The sequence below is a fragment of the Zalophus californianus genome, chromosome 13, assembly GCF_009762305.2.
Source record: "Zalophus californianus isolate mZalCal1 chromosome 13, mZalCal1.pri.v2, whole genome shotgun sequence".
Lineage (NCBI taxonomy): Eukaryota > Metazoa > Chordata > Mammalia > Carnivora > Otariidae > Zalophus > Zalophus californianus.
In genome coordinates, this window is record NC_045607.1 from 38,570,262 (window position 1) to 38,585,172 (window position 14,911).

The window sequence follows — 14,911 nt, forward strand, 5'->3', positions numbered from 1 at the left end:
TTACATTTCTTCACTCAGACCTGGGATTAGCTATTTCTCTAAGGCAATTGTTCTCAAAGTGTGATCGGGGGATCCCTGGGAGTCCCTGTGATGCATTCATGGGGTCTGTGAGGCCAAAATGATTTTCATACTAATACTAAGATGCTATTTCCCCTTTTTAATTTGCAGTCTCTCACAAATGTATATAGAGTTTCCCAAGGGCTACCTGGTGTAGGATATTATGACTAAATGTAGAAGAGGTTTTAAAAAATATGCTGTCATTTATTAGGCCAGACGTTAAAGAGATTTACAAAACCGTAAAACAATGGCACTCTTCTCATTAAATAATTTTTGTTAATGGATATTTTGTTATTTTAAAATCTCTTTTAATTTATAATGCAGTAAACATCAATAGGTATAACCCATACACACAAAAGCTCCTTGGGGTCCTCAACAGTTTTTAAGAGTTTTTATTTATTTTTTATTTTATTTTTAAAAGATTTTATTTATTTGACAGAGAGAGACACAGCAAGAGAGGGAGAAGCAGGCTTCCCGTGGAGCGGGGAGTCCAATGTGGGGCTCCATGTGGGGCTCCATGTGGGGCTCGATCCCAGGACCCTGGGATCATGACCTGAACCGAAGGCAGAGGCTTAATGACTGAGCCACCCAGGAGCCACAGTTTTTAAGAGTTTGAAGAAATTTGAGAAGCAAAATGTTTGAGAACTGCTGTTCCCAGGAGTCTTGGCTTCTTCTAATGGAAAATGGTATTTAGAAGTCACAATCTAAGAGCTAGAGATGTTCATGGTTACTGGATTGGCAATTATTTTTAGGCCATTTCAATGGGCAGAGCTAAGATAAAATGATAAATATATTTAAAGATAAAATACATCATGAGTTTTTACTGAGTCTTTTGATTCAAATTCAGAACTTCAGAGTTTTTACTTAAACTCATACAATTTACATTTGTATCTTTCTCCCATTACAAAAATTCCAGCATAAATGCTTATTTTCAGTGTCAGATTAATATTACCACCATTTCCAACAATATAATTACCTAAAACAGTTTAAAAAAATTTCTTTTGGCAGTTTCCTTTGTCTTCGAGGTATCTCTTTCTATATAGATGAACAATAATTTGATGGATTAAACTTACTTGAAATGGTGTGTGGGGGGTTATGCCACTTAGCAGATCAGTTAGATTCATGTGTTTTTACTTTTGATTTTTAGAGGAGATTTTGTAAACTTAATTTTGTTTTATAATAATATAAAATGTTTACATGGTTCTAGAGTAAAATCTGTTACACAGGATATATTCAGAGATGCCTAGCTTCTATCTCTGTTTCCTCTTATTCCCTTCCCCCCCCCCCCCGTTGGTAACATTTTAAAACAAAGCAATAGTTTCCCTCCTTTTATTTTTAAAATTTAAGCAAACGTGTATATATTTAGTATTACTACCACTCTTCTCTTTTTGGATAAAAGGTAGCATACTATATGCACTTCATTTGGTTTTTTTTCACTTAACAATATAGAGATCATTCCACGGTTGTAATATAGAGCACTTCATTGCGTTATTGTACCATAATTTATTCAACCAGTCCACTATTGAGGAATTTGGGGCTAATTTCCAGTTTTTTTATTGTACGGCAGTGAATACTCATGCACATTCTTTTCATATTTTTAGCACTACATCTTTTGGATATAATCCTCGACGTGGGATTGCTGGGTCACAAAGCATGAATGTGTCCAATTCTGTTAGCTATTAAACTACTCTTTTAGCCTCCGCAGTACAGATGAAGGAACAGACTGAGACTGCCCAAGGTCACTTTATCAGTCACTGACACAGCTGGGATTTAAACTTGGAAGTAACGTTCTCCACACTCTCTAGGTCATGGGAAGACGAGTACCCAGGCGGGAGAGGGAGGTGAAGAATTTGCATTGGACATCACATTCATTGGATCACATATTCTCATCCTTCCAGGTCCCAGAACACCACTCCAGCCCTCTGCCCTCTCCGGTTTTCTTCTTTCCGTCCCTTTCCCCCGCTTCTCCCACAACTAAAACGCGGCCCCACCCGCCCCCGGCTAATCTGGGCGGATGAAGACTGCGCAAGCCCAGCCTTAACGCGGCGATTGCAGCCGGTGCGGAGGCAGGACCTGAATGACGTCCTAACGGCGCGCCGCTCCCGGGCGTCCTCGCAAGGTCGCCTCGGAAGCGGGGAGCGCGCGTAAGTGACAAGACCCTGATCAGGGACGCGCCGTGTCCGGCCTTGGTACCAGCGGCAGCATGTCGGGGTACACGCCAGACGAGAAACTGCGGCTGCAGCAGCTCCAACAGCTGAGAAGGCGATGGCTAAAAGACCAGGAGCTGAGCTCCCGGGAGCCGGTGCTGCCCCCGCAGCGGGTATGGCCTATGGAGAGATTCTGGAATCACTTTTTGCGGGACCAGACCCCGTGGAAGAACGTGGTGAGTGACGGGCCTCCCTCGCCCTGATGCCCACACCCCGTCACAACCCCCGGCCTGGATGCTGGATGCCTGCTAATTGTAGTCACACCAAGGACTGACATCACTGGGCCTGCAAGTCCCGGTAGTTCCCTGAGGGAGAACCGGGTTCAGCCGAGACTTAGGTTTAGAAGGGACGCTATCTTGTCCCAAGAGAGCTCTGGAGTTCAGGAACAAGTATGGCTTTGGGAGAGTCTACCCTGTTGCTGTCAAGTGTGATGAGAAGGAGGCGAATCTTTGCTTAGGTTTTACAGAATGATAGAAAGATTCACTTGAGTGAAAAATCTGTGATTTTAGTATTTAAGGACACCTGTCTGCTTTTTTAAGGTTGAGGTTACAGAGAATAACACTACACCCACCTACCGTAAGACACGGGGAGTCTCTGATTGGTTGTACAGCCCCATGTGATCACCATGAAAAAGATAGGGTCTTGCTGCTTTCCGTAATGAGTTATATTCAAGAGCCACCTTTCTGAACTACCACTATGTTCTTTTAACACAGTTTAGTTTAAAAGTGCATTTCTAGACTTTACACTACAGAAAATCACTCATTTATTGAATATTATTAAGATCACCCTTTATTTTCAGGGTCTCTGGACATTTTCTTGAGGTCATTAAATTACATCAATTTAACTGATGAACACTATATCTCAGAATTGTTTTCAATAAGCTATGACATTGGCTAATAATAATCGTAATAATACTATTAAGTAACACTTGAGTACTTATTTTCTGCCTGGCATTTTGCTGAGGGTTTGACATGTGTTACTTTATTTAATTCTTTTACTTCTGTAAGGTAGAAACTACTCCTAATCCTTAGTTTAAATGTGTGGAAAATGAGACCTACAAAAATTGAGTGATTTATCCGTGGTCACAGAGCTAGGAATTGAAGGAGTTCACACTGAGATCCAAGTGTACCTACTTTCTGACTGTGCTACCAAGTCTTGTGCAAAATTTTCTGAGAAAGTGGTATTGGATACTTATTTAAAGTGGTAAAATTACACTCTAATTCAACCCTAGTCTCACCTTTTGTATCCCTGACATTACTTGTTGATTTTGGCAGCTTCTGGTTGAAAGTTGACATCCCAGCCATCAGCCAGTGATGTAAGGAAGTAAATAAGTATTTTAGTCTGTTGTTCCTTACTTTGAGTTAATTTTTCTTCCATAATCATATATACTATAACACCTAGAATCTAGTTATCGTTGGTTAGATGGTTGTATTTCATTCAGATTGGCTGCCACGGAAAAGTTCCATTTTCATTTCTATTTTGCCTTTCTCTTTTAAAATAGTGTGCTTTGGGGCGCCTGGGTGTCTCAGTCGTTAAGCGTCTGCCTTCGGCTCAGGTCATGATCCCAGGGTCCTGGGATTGAGCCCCACATCGGGCTCCCTGCTCGGCTGGAAGCCTGCTTCTCCCTCTCCCACTTCCCCTGCTTGTGTTCCCTCTCTCACTGTGTCTCTCTGTCAAATAAAATCTTAAAAAAATAAATAAAATAAAATAATGTGCCTGAAAGCATCTCAAAGTAATCTTGGAACACCCCTATCCCAGTATGTAAAACATTCTTTTTCGAGCTTTGGAGAGCTCAAGGTTGTCTGCCTTATACCTAGATATTGATTGTGGGTATTGAAATTGATAAATTAGGGGGTTGACTGTTCCTGAAAAATTTTGTAGGTTTGATTATGCTAATTAAATTGATTAAAATTATTCTTTCATTATTTATGCCATGTTTATCTTTAGTAAACTTAAAATAAGGATATTTTTAGAAGTCTTTAAAATATTTATATATATCTATGAATACCTTACTGTAGCTTTGCAAAATGTTACTTGTCTTAAACCTCGTTTGCTCTGAACTCTGTAGGTATCCCCTAGCAGGTCCTATGTTTATTTTTTTTAAAGATGTTATTTATTTATTTGACGGAGAGAGACACAGCGAGAGAGGGAACACAAACAGGGGGAGCAGGAGAGGGAGAAGCAGACTCCCTGCCGAACAGGGAGCCCGATGCAGGGCTCAGTCCCAGAACCCTGGGATCATGACCTGAGCCGAAGACAGATGCTTAACCCAGGTGCCACAGGTCCTATGTTTAATAAAAATATTTGAATGGGTGGGATTAGTTAAAGACTGTAAGGAAGTATGTAGCAGGTAGACATTTTAAAATAATCATGACATTATTATATCATTGATGCTTTTTTTCTGCCACAAACATAAAAAAAAAGGGATATCTTGTTTATGTTTCTTTCCCCCCAGATTTATAAGGCATACCGACACAGTATCTTTGCTTTTACTCATGTACTTATACCTGCCTGGATTATTCATTATTATATCAAATATCACGTGAATGTAAGTATGTTTTAAGTATGTATTTTTCAGAATTTATTTTTAATATTGTACAAAATTATTTCCTATGTGGGCATGCCTTACCCTGCGTTATTTAGTAGAAATAATCTGCCACTTATAACTGATTTTGAAGTACTTTGAATAAAGTAGTCAAGGAAAAGATTTAATGAAACTTAAGTAAAGTGCAGTTTTTCATTAATCTTTATATTAGTTGATTACAACTTGAAATACATTTTCTCCTAAAAACAATGTTTAAATGATCAGAATGAAGTTGACCTAATAATACTAGTGTAAACTTGGGGTTCTAAATAGGAATGGAGCAAAGAATTTCTGCTCCTTTCTTTGAGTGGAGATACAAGATAAATTCAAATTAGACAAAGGTTGTCTTTGTCATCATCCCATTTCCCTTTCCTTCATTCTGTCTGATTTTTCACCATTTTCTTTCTTTAGAATCCAGGATGTCCAAAAGCTTGAACTTTGTCATGGAAAGATCTTGCGTGTGGTGATTGAACTGAGGCAGTTGCCATATTTTAAAGCCAAGGGATAGTCTGGTGTTGGATCGAAGGCAATATGAGGAAGGAGTGCATTTGAGGGAATGGTATAGAAGGGAGAACAGTGGCGGCTGCCCAGCATGGAGTGTCATAACCCAAACAGATGGAAGAGGGCATTCTGGTACCCAGGGAGGATATTAGGTCTCAGGGAGAGGGGGACGTTGGGGTGGAGGGGAGTTGGTGAGTATACCTGTGTGGAGAACAGCAGTGGTAGTAACCTGGTGTAGAATATTGGAACCTGAGCAAGGGGAGGAGGACATCCGCAAGAAGGGTGGTTTGGGGCAATGATGGAGGTGGCTATCTATAGTAAGATACCAGGACCTGAATGAGGTGAGGTTATTTATACTGGCGTGTGATGGTAGTGACAGGAGATTGGTTACATATAGGAAGACTGATCAAGTAAGTACATGTATCGATGATAGCAGAACCCAGAATTCTCATTGTCAGAAAAGAGAGTTGCACACATGGAAAGAGAGAAAACCTTGTGGTACTGGAATGGAATTGGAATTATTGGTATGAACTCATGGTTTTTAATATGTATTGATACAGAATTCTATATAGATGTAAATGTGGATAGTCTACGTCTGTCCACCGACAGACCTGGGAGCAGTGCCACTGCATGATAATTAGCATATCTAGCAGCCTAGTCTTACCCAATTCTCCACTGAAAGGATCCAGAGCTATCTGGAGAAATGGCCAATTCTAGGGCTGGAGCTGGGAAAGTACATGATGAGCTTATTGTGCCAGAAAGTAAAGAAGTGTTCAAAGAATGTTGGAGATCTACCAAAAGGACACAGTTAGCTTGAGAGGACTCCCCCAGGACAATTTAAGCATCAAAATAACTAATGATAGTTATAGATTATAGCCAACTGAATAAAATGCAAATCCACAAGTCCATATGGATATAAACAATTAATAAATGGTTAGAAGAGACAGCGCTTTTTTGTACAACGGATTGCTAAATAATAGACAAGGACTGATAAAATTAGAAAAACTACCACTTGAGAATCATCAAAGTAAGATTTTTTTTAGTCAAGGAATATCAAAAGTTGCTAAAATTAATCTCAAAATACCGAACTTCGCATACTTACTTGATACAAAGGGAAAAGCAGTAATTGTAGTGGAGAAACCTGGTAGACACCATCAAGAAATCTAAATTAACATAAAATACATACTTAAATAATACACACTTAAATACATACCAATAATGGGACAAACTGAAATTGTGTACTACTTGATAGGTACAGTAAGAAAACAGCATCAATTTTGCGTTATTCCCTTCCAAAAATGCATAACCTGAATCTAATCATAAGGAAGCATAAGACAAACCAAACAAGGGACTTTTCTGCATAGTAAATGGCTTGTTACCTTCAGAAGTGTCAAGATCATGAAAGTTAAGGAATGACTGAAAATTTGTTCTAGATTGAAGAGGACTTAAAGAGGCATGTCAGCTAAATGTAATTCTTGATTAATGGCATTATCTGTTTAGTTAAAAGAACAAAGATGGCATTGGCATTCAGAATTTTAGAGCCTACACAATGAGGAACAAGTCATGTAAGGGGATTTTCTGAGAATTCCAGACAATTATTGAGACACTTGGTAACATTTGAATGGGTTCTTTAGCTAGAAGGTAGTAATGTATCAGTAATGAAACAGATCAATTTCCTGATCTTGATGGCTGTATTGTGATTATTTTAAGAATATTGTTCTTGTTTGTAGGAAATACTAAAGTAATAAACCAGTCTGCATTTTCCTGAAGTGATTCAGTAAAAAAATTATTTTTATAATTCTTGCAACTTTTTGTAAGTTTAAAATTATTTCAAGATAAAACAAAAGTTAGGGACTCCCCAAACAAATTGTAGATAATCCAATTGAGGTTTGCTTTCTGTTAGCTTGTTGAAAGGAGTGTGAAATAAATAATTGGTGTTTTCAGAAAATTCCCTTTAACATAACTTGTTCTTTCTTTATTGCATGGTCTTTTTAAAATTCTGGCTGCTGACATCATTTTTGTTCTTCACTAAGCAGATTATGTTTGTTCATCAATAAATTATGGAGTGGCTAGTATGTCATCTTCCTTTATTGCTCTGGAAAGAATATGCAAGATAAAATTCCTGGAGTTTGTAGTAAAGTTGGAAGATGGGTATGATTTGGAGTTTGTAGTAAAGTTGGAAGATGCTTATGATTTGGGTAAGAGTATGGAGGAGAAAAGTTATTCCAGCTAGGAGGAAAGGTAAGGAGTCAGTAATGTTCATGTCATATCTACCCAAGACTGAGGAGGTGACTGGAATTGCAGGTCTGTTGGCCCAGTGGGCTGGGACCATTTAATGGAAGGTCTTGAAAGCTAGGCAGAGGAGGTTGAACCTTATCTGTTAGGCAATGGAAAGCTTTCCATTTTTCAGTAGGTGAGTGAGTTGATAAAAGTGCTGTATTTAGGAAAACATAAACATTCATATGATGGGGTAATTGGAGGGAGTAAAGTACTGACATCAGGTAGGTAGATCAGCTAGAGGCTGTTGGAGTTTAGTAGATGTTAGCTGATGAGAATCTGGTTAGGATGAAGGTAGCAGGAATGGAAAAGAAAAGTGAAGACAGAAGACATTATTTAAGGAAGACATAGCTCAAGTTGGGGATGAAACCAAAATTCAGAGGTATTTATGACTCTAAAATTTCTAGCCTTGGAAGTTGTAAGTAGGGTTTTGGAAAGGTCAATTTGTGTAGGAGCGTGTGCTGTCAACATGTTTTGGGGATGTCCAAGTGGACATGGCTTGTCTTATGTGTTAGAAATATGAAATTAGTGGAGGCTAGTAGGAATTAGAATTGAAGTGTAGTGTTTTCATTTCATAAACAAACAAAATCTTTCTGCAACCATTAAAAGGGGCTAATAATTTATATGTCTAAGGGTCAGAGTATAGTGTGTTTCTCTTGTTGATAGGCTTAAACCAAATTTTATATTTATGTTCACCTGCAAGTCCACAGGCCATTTCATATCATCATATGTCTGTTATTTTTTTACTGTCTTAACATGCAAGACTCTAGAGGAGAAAAATATATTACTACTGTCAGTGCAAGTTTTTTTAACAGCCAAGAGTGGTTTTTACATGCAGAAAGAACTGTTCACAGTTACCTGGAATATAAATTTAAATTCATTTTGTTAGTTTCAATTTTAAAAACCTCCTTTTTTCCTAATTCTTTATATTCAGTTTTAAAATTCTGTTAAACTACTTACACATCTAGTAAAATATGAACAGTCTCCTTTGTTCTTATTATCTTTGGATTAATTCAAGTTGAACTCTCTGAAAACAATTCCACTTACAAACATAATCATATTCTCTCATGTTTTAAGCTGCATTTATACATTTTATATTTATATGTTGAATTTTATTTTTAAGTATTTATAGGGCAAATTAATGACCCTAAGAAGCAAAATCTTTTTAAACTTAAAATCACAAGCCTAAATCAATTATGCATTGTAACTAGAATCCTAAAACTAATCTTTTAGAACCTCTAATAGCCAGATTGATTACCTTAAACATCACAAATGCTCTAAATAACAATATATGGATCATCCCAGTGTTTTAAGAACTTATTAAATTTGACATTTATGTATTCTCTACGTTTAATCTTTGTTATATCTGTATTTAACTAAATTTTTCTAGGATTGAAAAGACACTTACCTTCTAAGAGAAGCAGATTTAATAAGGTGCAGTTACTGGTTTGACAATTCAAGACTTTAATATAGTTGTTTATCTGAGGAAGTCATACTTCCAGGTGATTTTTCCTAAGCCACAGTTGGATGTAATTAAAGGTTTGTGTCAATAGAGGTTCCAAAACCTCTCCCTTATTTTTTCTCTGGTTTTGGGTAGGTCTGCATCCTCATTAATGTTGTAGCCAGTTTGCTTCAGCTAACACCTTTACTGACCAATTGAATTTTACAGTCTTTCTAAGGACATTTCAGTGTCTTCTTGCCACTGGTCCCAGTCCTGAGAGACATTTTAATGTATTTACATTGTATTCTGGCTCTATCTCCTGCTTTTGGCTCCAGTTCGTGTCTTACAGAATGCCAATCTCTCTCTCTTTCTCTTTTTTTTTTTTTTAAAGAGGATGGGGCTCCTGGAGGGGGCACAGCAGCCCTGCCCCATACCTCGCCTTGGGCCTCTCTCCCACCTTGCCAATCTCTTTTAATAAAATTTTGTTCATGTGGTATCTTGTGCAGATGTATATGCTTAATAAATACATTTATTTAACAAACATTTTTAGCACCTCTTGTGTGCAAGGCACTGTTCTAAACACAGGGATATAGCAGTAAGCAAAGCAGATTGAGTCTCTGCTCTCATGAGGTGTTTATTTTAGTCTTGGAGACTGGCAGTAAATGAAGAGGCATGTAGTGTTACAGGAAGTGATAATCTATGGAAGGGAAACTAAACAGGGTAAAAGACTAGGTCTCTCTGGAGAAGGGCTGTTTGAAGAGAAACATAAATGAAATGATGATATGGATCAAGCAGATATCTATAAGAGCATTTCAGGTAGAGGAACCATTACATATAAGGGCCCTGAGGCCCAAGCTGGCCCAACTGATTAGACTAATAGTGAAGGAACCACTGTGGCTACAATAGAGAGAGGGAAAGAGAGAAGATCAGAGAGGTGGCCAAGGGCCAGATTGTGTAGGGTCTTAGAGATCATAGCAAGGACTTTGGCCTTTGCTCTTAAGAGTTATGAAACTTTGAGTAGAGGAGTGGTCCATGTTAAAAGAATCACTCACCTCTGCTGTGTGGAGAATAGACTAAGAAGGCATGTGTGGATGCCAGGACACTAACAGGTAAAAAAAAAAAAAAAAAAAAAAAAAAAAGGATAGAAGCTTGAACAAGGGTAGTAATACTAGGTGGTGAGAAACGGTTGGATTCATGATACAATCTCAAGAAGGAACAACAGGATCTGCTGAGGAATCAAGGTTTTTGGCCTTTGTAACTAGGAGAATGAAAGTGCCATTTGCTACAGTAGGGAACCATTTGGGGCTGGGGGATGTTATAAGTTGGACCTGGTTAAGTTTGAGGTGACTAGTAGAGATAGCCAAGTAAAGATCTTGAGTTAAATGTTTCAGTCTGGAATTTGGTGAAAGTTTGGGGCTTAGTTAAAAATTTGGGATATGATCTATTTTATTTTAGAAGAAACTCTAAAACCATAATTAACAGAGCATTACTTTTATTGCAGGCAAAACCATATGCCATTGTTGAAAGGAAGCCCAGAATATTCCCAGTAAGTCTTAATATATGTGATTTTTCTTTTATTAGTTTTCTCCCTCCTTTACCTCCCTAAGTGATCATTATAGTGCTCCTTTCTCCTCACTGTCATTGTAAGTGCGTTTTGTATATTCTTATAAAAAAAATTAGGAAATTTTGTGAGGCAGCAGCTACAGTTGAAAATGGGAGGTGGGCATACTTCTTTTGAAGCTGGCTGTAAAACTTGTATAACCTTTGTAGTCCTAAAGTGAATTGAAGAAACCATCAGTTTTTCACTGGTACCCTGTTTCATCTAGGGTTAAGGACTTAGGGCACTAGCCTGAGCAGACACTTGAGCATAGTAACAGCAACTGAATTCCTGTTATTAATTCCAAACTGCCATTTCTTATGGCAGTTTGACCTTAACCTCTCCACCTGTGAATTTAAAATCCTGTTAATGTGTTCTTTAAGTTTTGTAGTGTGACTATGTAAGCTATTATCCTAATTTAAAATTGAGTCTTTAGAGCATTAAAAGATTACTTAGTCATCAGTTGGTATTTTTACTGGTTTTGTAAGGTTATTGTTTAAAGCATAGCAAAATGCAGATTATGTTCTTGTCCTATTTCTAGTCATAGATAATGAACTACCATCAATCTCTAAGTTCTGTAATTTTAAAAAACAGAACTCAGTGTTGGTTCTTGCTTCAATCAAATGACATAGTCACAATAATCCATAATCGTCTGCAACAGAAGGGAATTTAAGGGTGAACCACCAAAATTAACTAATCCTTCAGTTGAAACTCAGCTTTAGGAAAGAGGAGATTTCTTCTGTTATTTTGTTGTGTATAATTAATGTGTGTCAGGGCCTACGTAGTCTCAGAATAGGAAATTATGTTACTGGTTTCACCAGCTGGGTAATTTATTTAATCTTCCATTGACATATTTGTTTATCACTTTATTTTGCCATTGCTGTTCAAAGGAAAAGAAGGGTGAGGCTCTCTTTAGAAGACCATGGTGATTCCATAACATTTCGCCTAGTTCTGTATTTTATTTTACTTTTTTGCCATTGTGGTTCTGTTTCTGTGACATTGACCCTTTAAGAAGCTTCCCCTATGAGGACCTGAAGAATGCTCATTTGTACATATATTAGAAGAGGATAGGCAGTAACAAACCCTCAGGCCTCAGTGGCTTAACAAAACAAAGGTCTGTTTCTTATTGACATCATAGACTGATATAAATCAGGCATTCTCCACAATCTTACAGTTACACCATCTGGAATATGAGGCTTCCAAAGATCATGTTAAGAGAAAGAGGGGGATGGACATCTCAGGAGGATTTTAAGGTCTAAGCTTGGAACTAGCTTACATCACTTCTCTTCAGATCCTGTTGGCCAGAACTCATTGTCATTGTCCCACATATCTATGTGCTTTTTTATATTTCCCAGCCTACCATGCCTGGAGTCTGTGCCACAGTCCATCCCTCTAATTACCAGGTAGCTCTTTGCTTCCTTCTCCCAACACATATAACACAGTTCCTTCCCTAGGGATAAATCCCAGAGTCCCATCCTTCACTGCAACCAGCCCCAAATGTAGGACCTCCAGATATTGTACAGTAGTGTGGCTGCTGTACAATGATGTGACTTCTCTTGGGATCTGAGGATCAGTGAATTAAGAAGGCCAGTTAACTGCATGCCTTGTCTCCCCCAGACCACCCCCAAACACACCCATTGCTCAGTGGTGGAATTCAGTTATTAGTTCTTGGCAATTCTTAAATCCCAGTGGTCAGATATAAAGATTCCTAACCCCCGTGTGCAGTAAGTGACCTGCATGGGCACTGATTTTGTTTTCTGGAATACCTTTGTTCATTGTTCTTCCTGGCCCCTGGCTTTGTCCAGAGTTTTTGGGTTTTTTTGTTTTTGTTCTTTTCCATTTTCAACCTAGACCACTTCTAAAATGGGTATGGGAAGCATGCCCTTCTTAGGGTTGTATAGCCTTTAAAATTTGCCTCCTTCTCATAGGTTGAGTGCCAGAGGTTGTTTTTTATTTTTTTAATTTTTATTTTTTTAAAAAGATTTTATTTATTTTTTGAGAGAGAGAGAGACACAGTGAGAGAGGGAAAACAAGCAGGGGGAGTGGGAGAGGGAGAAGCAGGCTTCCCACCGAGCAAGGAGCCTGACGCGGGGCTCGATCCCAGGGTCCTGGGATCGTGACCTGAGCCAGAGGCAGACGCTTAATGACTGAGCCACCTGGGTGCCCGAGTGCCAGAGGTTGTTTTAAGCTCAGACATTCACAGGCTTTTGTTGCATATATGTTTGGTTTCTTTGACCATCTATTTTCCACAACAGTTGGTAGTTAGGAAAGAAAAATACTTGATGGGAGTCTTTTTGCTTCTAGTCAGCCCCATATGCATCTATGCTTTGTGTAGTTACCGGGTTCTCTCATTTCTTTGTACTCAAGCAACTGCCTCTAACTCCGTGGCAGTTAGGTGAAAGACATTAGAAAAACTGGCTCAAGATAAGTCTGATCTTTGCCATGGGACAGAGTCCCTCTGAGTTTTATTGGGCTTCTGTTATCTCAGGATCTCTTCGTTGTTAACTCTTAGTATTTAGAGAACCAGAAGCAACGTGATTTTCCAATACTGTAAGGTCCTGCATTTTTTTATTCTTTCCATTTTTATTTCTCCTCTTAAATCAGCCTCTTCCTACCTGAGCTTATGTTTCTTAAAGTACATTCCCAAGGCAGCTAGTAGTAGTCAAACAGATACTACAATTTTTTTTCAGCTACTTCTCCTAGAACCTCAATGCATTAGACACTGTTTCCAAGTTACTACTGCCCCATCTTTTAGCCTCCAATGCCAGTTACCTTGTCTCCACTGTTAAGCCAGTGCCATTGGTTCGATTTTTATTACAGCAGCATTAGTACCACTTTATAGAGTACTAATTGCTATGTTACGGTAATGCCAACTGAGTAACGAATTACCCCCCAAATGTATAATGGCTTAAACATAATAAAAGCTTATTTCTTCATCAGATAATAGTCCTGAACACTATTGGGGTCAGGGAATGGCAAGTGTGGGGATGGGGATAATTCTACTTTACCCAGTCATTCATGGACTGTTAGGCTCACAAAATCTGCTATCTTAAACACAAAGATGAAACTAAAGCTAAGTAATTTGCCTAAAATAATAACAGCTTCTTAGTGAAGGTTCTAGGATTCTCACCTCTTGGTTCTGGCTCCAAAGCCCATGCCCTTTCTACCACACATATTGTATCTAGGTTTGAAAAGATAACCTAAATCAGCTACCAAAGTTTGCATTCTGTCTCTCACATCTGAGCCAAGTGGTAAACGTTGCCTAACACATTCAGTTGCTGGGAGTACATTACCTCTTGATATTGGACTGAAGATGTTTCCCTGTAACTTTTTTTAGGGCCTTTCCTATTTCTTGGGGCCATGCAAAATAAACATTATCTTTTTATCACTTTATGAAAACCACTTTCATGCCCTTTCTGGACATTTTGTTTGAGTGAAACTTCACTTATACCTTTAGATTCTGAATATTGCTCATCTTTAGACAGCTTCTACTTTGTCTAAGTCCCTTTCAAAATGTGAATGCCAGAACTGAACTAGATTTTCCATGTGAGATCTGATCAAGTGGAACTATCATCATTGCAGACAGAGATTCTTCTACTAATGCATCTTTGTTTTTTTAGGGTGATACAATTCTGGAGACTGGAGAAGTAATTCCACCAATGAAAGAATTTCCTGATCAACATCATTGAAGATTACTTTAAAATTTCAAAGGCGTATGAGGCCAACTTTGTTGCTGTATTACTGTATTTACTGAATATATTTTCTGGAAAAGTAACTTTAATAAAGTTTACTTTGAGATATGTGTTGTCTGTTTCTTCACAAATATTGTACAATTTGCAACTCTTTGAATTATTTAACAGTAAGTAAAAATTGGGTAAGCTAAAGAAATATGAGTGATCACCTTTTTCTGGCCATTCTTAACTTGAAAAACAGGATAGAAAAGTAGTCACGTGGTAGTTTTTTTCCTTACACAGTAAACTTAATCTAATCTTATGTGAAAGTATGCAACAGAATGAAATGTTGCAATAAGCAAATATAAGAACAGCAATTCCACACGCTTTTAGAGAAGACTGAGGCATTTTAAGAGGTTATTTAGAAACTCTAGGTTGAAAAGCATGTCATTCCACCTATGATCCAGTACTCACATGTTGTCAGATTTAGGTTGATTTGTTTTATATAAGAATGTAGAAGACACACCTCTGTGAAAATTAGCAGATTAGTAGCTATTATAAAGGACTGCAAAAATA

At 38.1% G+C, this 14,911-nt stretch overlaps 1 protein-coding gene across 2 annotated transcripts; it reads left to right on the plus strand.

The window, feature by feature from the left end:
- Nucleotides 1–2,028: 2,028 nt before the first annotated feature.
- On the plus strand, nt 2,029–14,464 carry NDUFB6 (NADH:ubiquinone oxidoreductase subunit B6). Of its 2 annotated transcripts, XM_027614414.1 has the most exons (4): nt 2,113–2,440; nt 4,720–4,812; nt 10,569–10,613; nt 14,285–14,464. In XM_027614414.1, the coding sequence occupies exons 1-4, from the start codon at nt 2,261–2,263 to the stop codon at nt 14,351–14,353; spliced, it is 387 nt and encodes a 128-aa protein (XP_027470215.1). In that variant the 5' UTR covers nt 2,113–2,260; the 3' UTR covers nt 14,354–14,464. The 2 variants fall into 2 exon arrangements, with proteins under 2 accessions (XP_027470216.1, XP_027470215.1); XM_027614415.2 differs by lacking the exon at nt 4,720–4,812 and having other exon boundaries at nt 2,029–2,440.
- The last annotated feature ends 447 nt before the right edge of the window (nt 14,465–14,911 follow it).

What these genes read in the sequence shown, in the direction of transcription:
- NDUFB6 (XM_027614414.1), top strand. Translation starts at nt 2,261, where the DNA reads ATGTCGGGGTACACGCCAGACGAGAAACTGCGGCTGCAGCAGCTCCAA. An exon ending in AGACCCCGTGGAAGAACGTG is followed by an intron (nt 2,441 to 4,719) that starts GTGAGTGACGGG and finishes CTTTCCCCCCAG; the next exon opens with ATTTATAAGGCATACCGACA. An exon ending in GGAAGCCCAGAATATTCCCA is followed by an intron (nt 10,614 to 14,284) that starts GTAAGTCTTAAT and finishes TTGTTTTTTTAG; the next exon opens with GGTGATACAATTCTGGAGAC.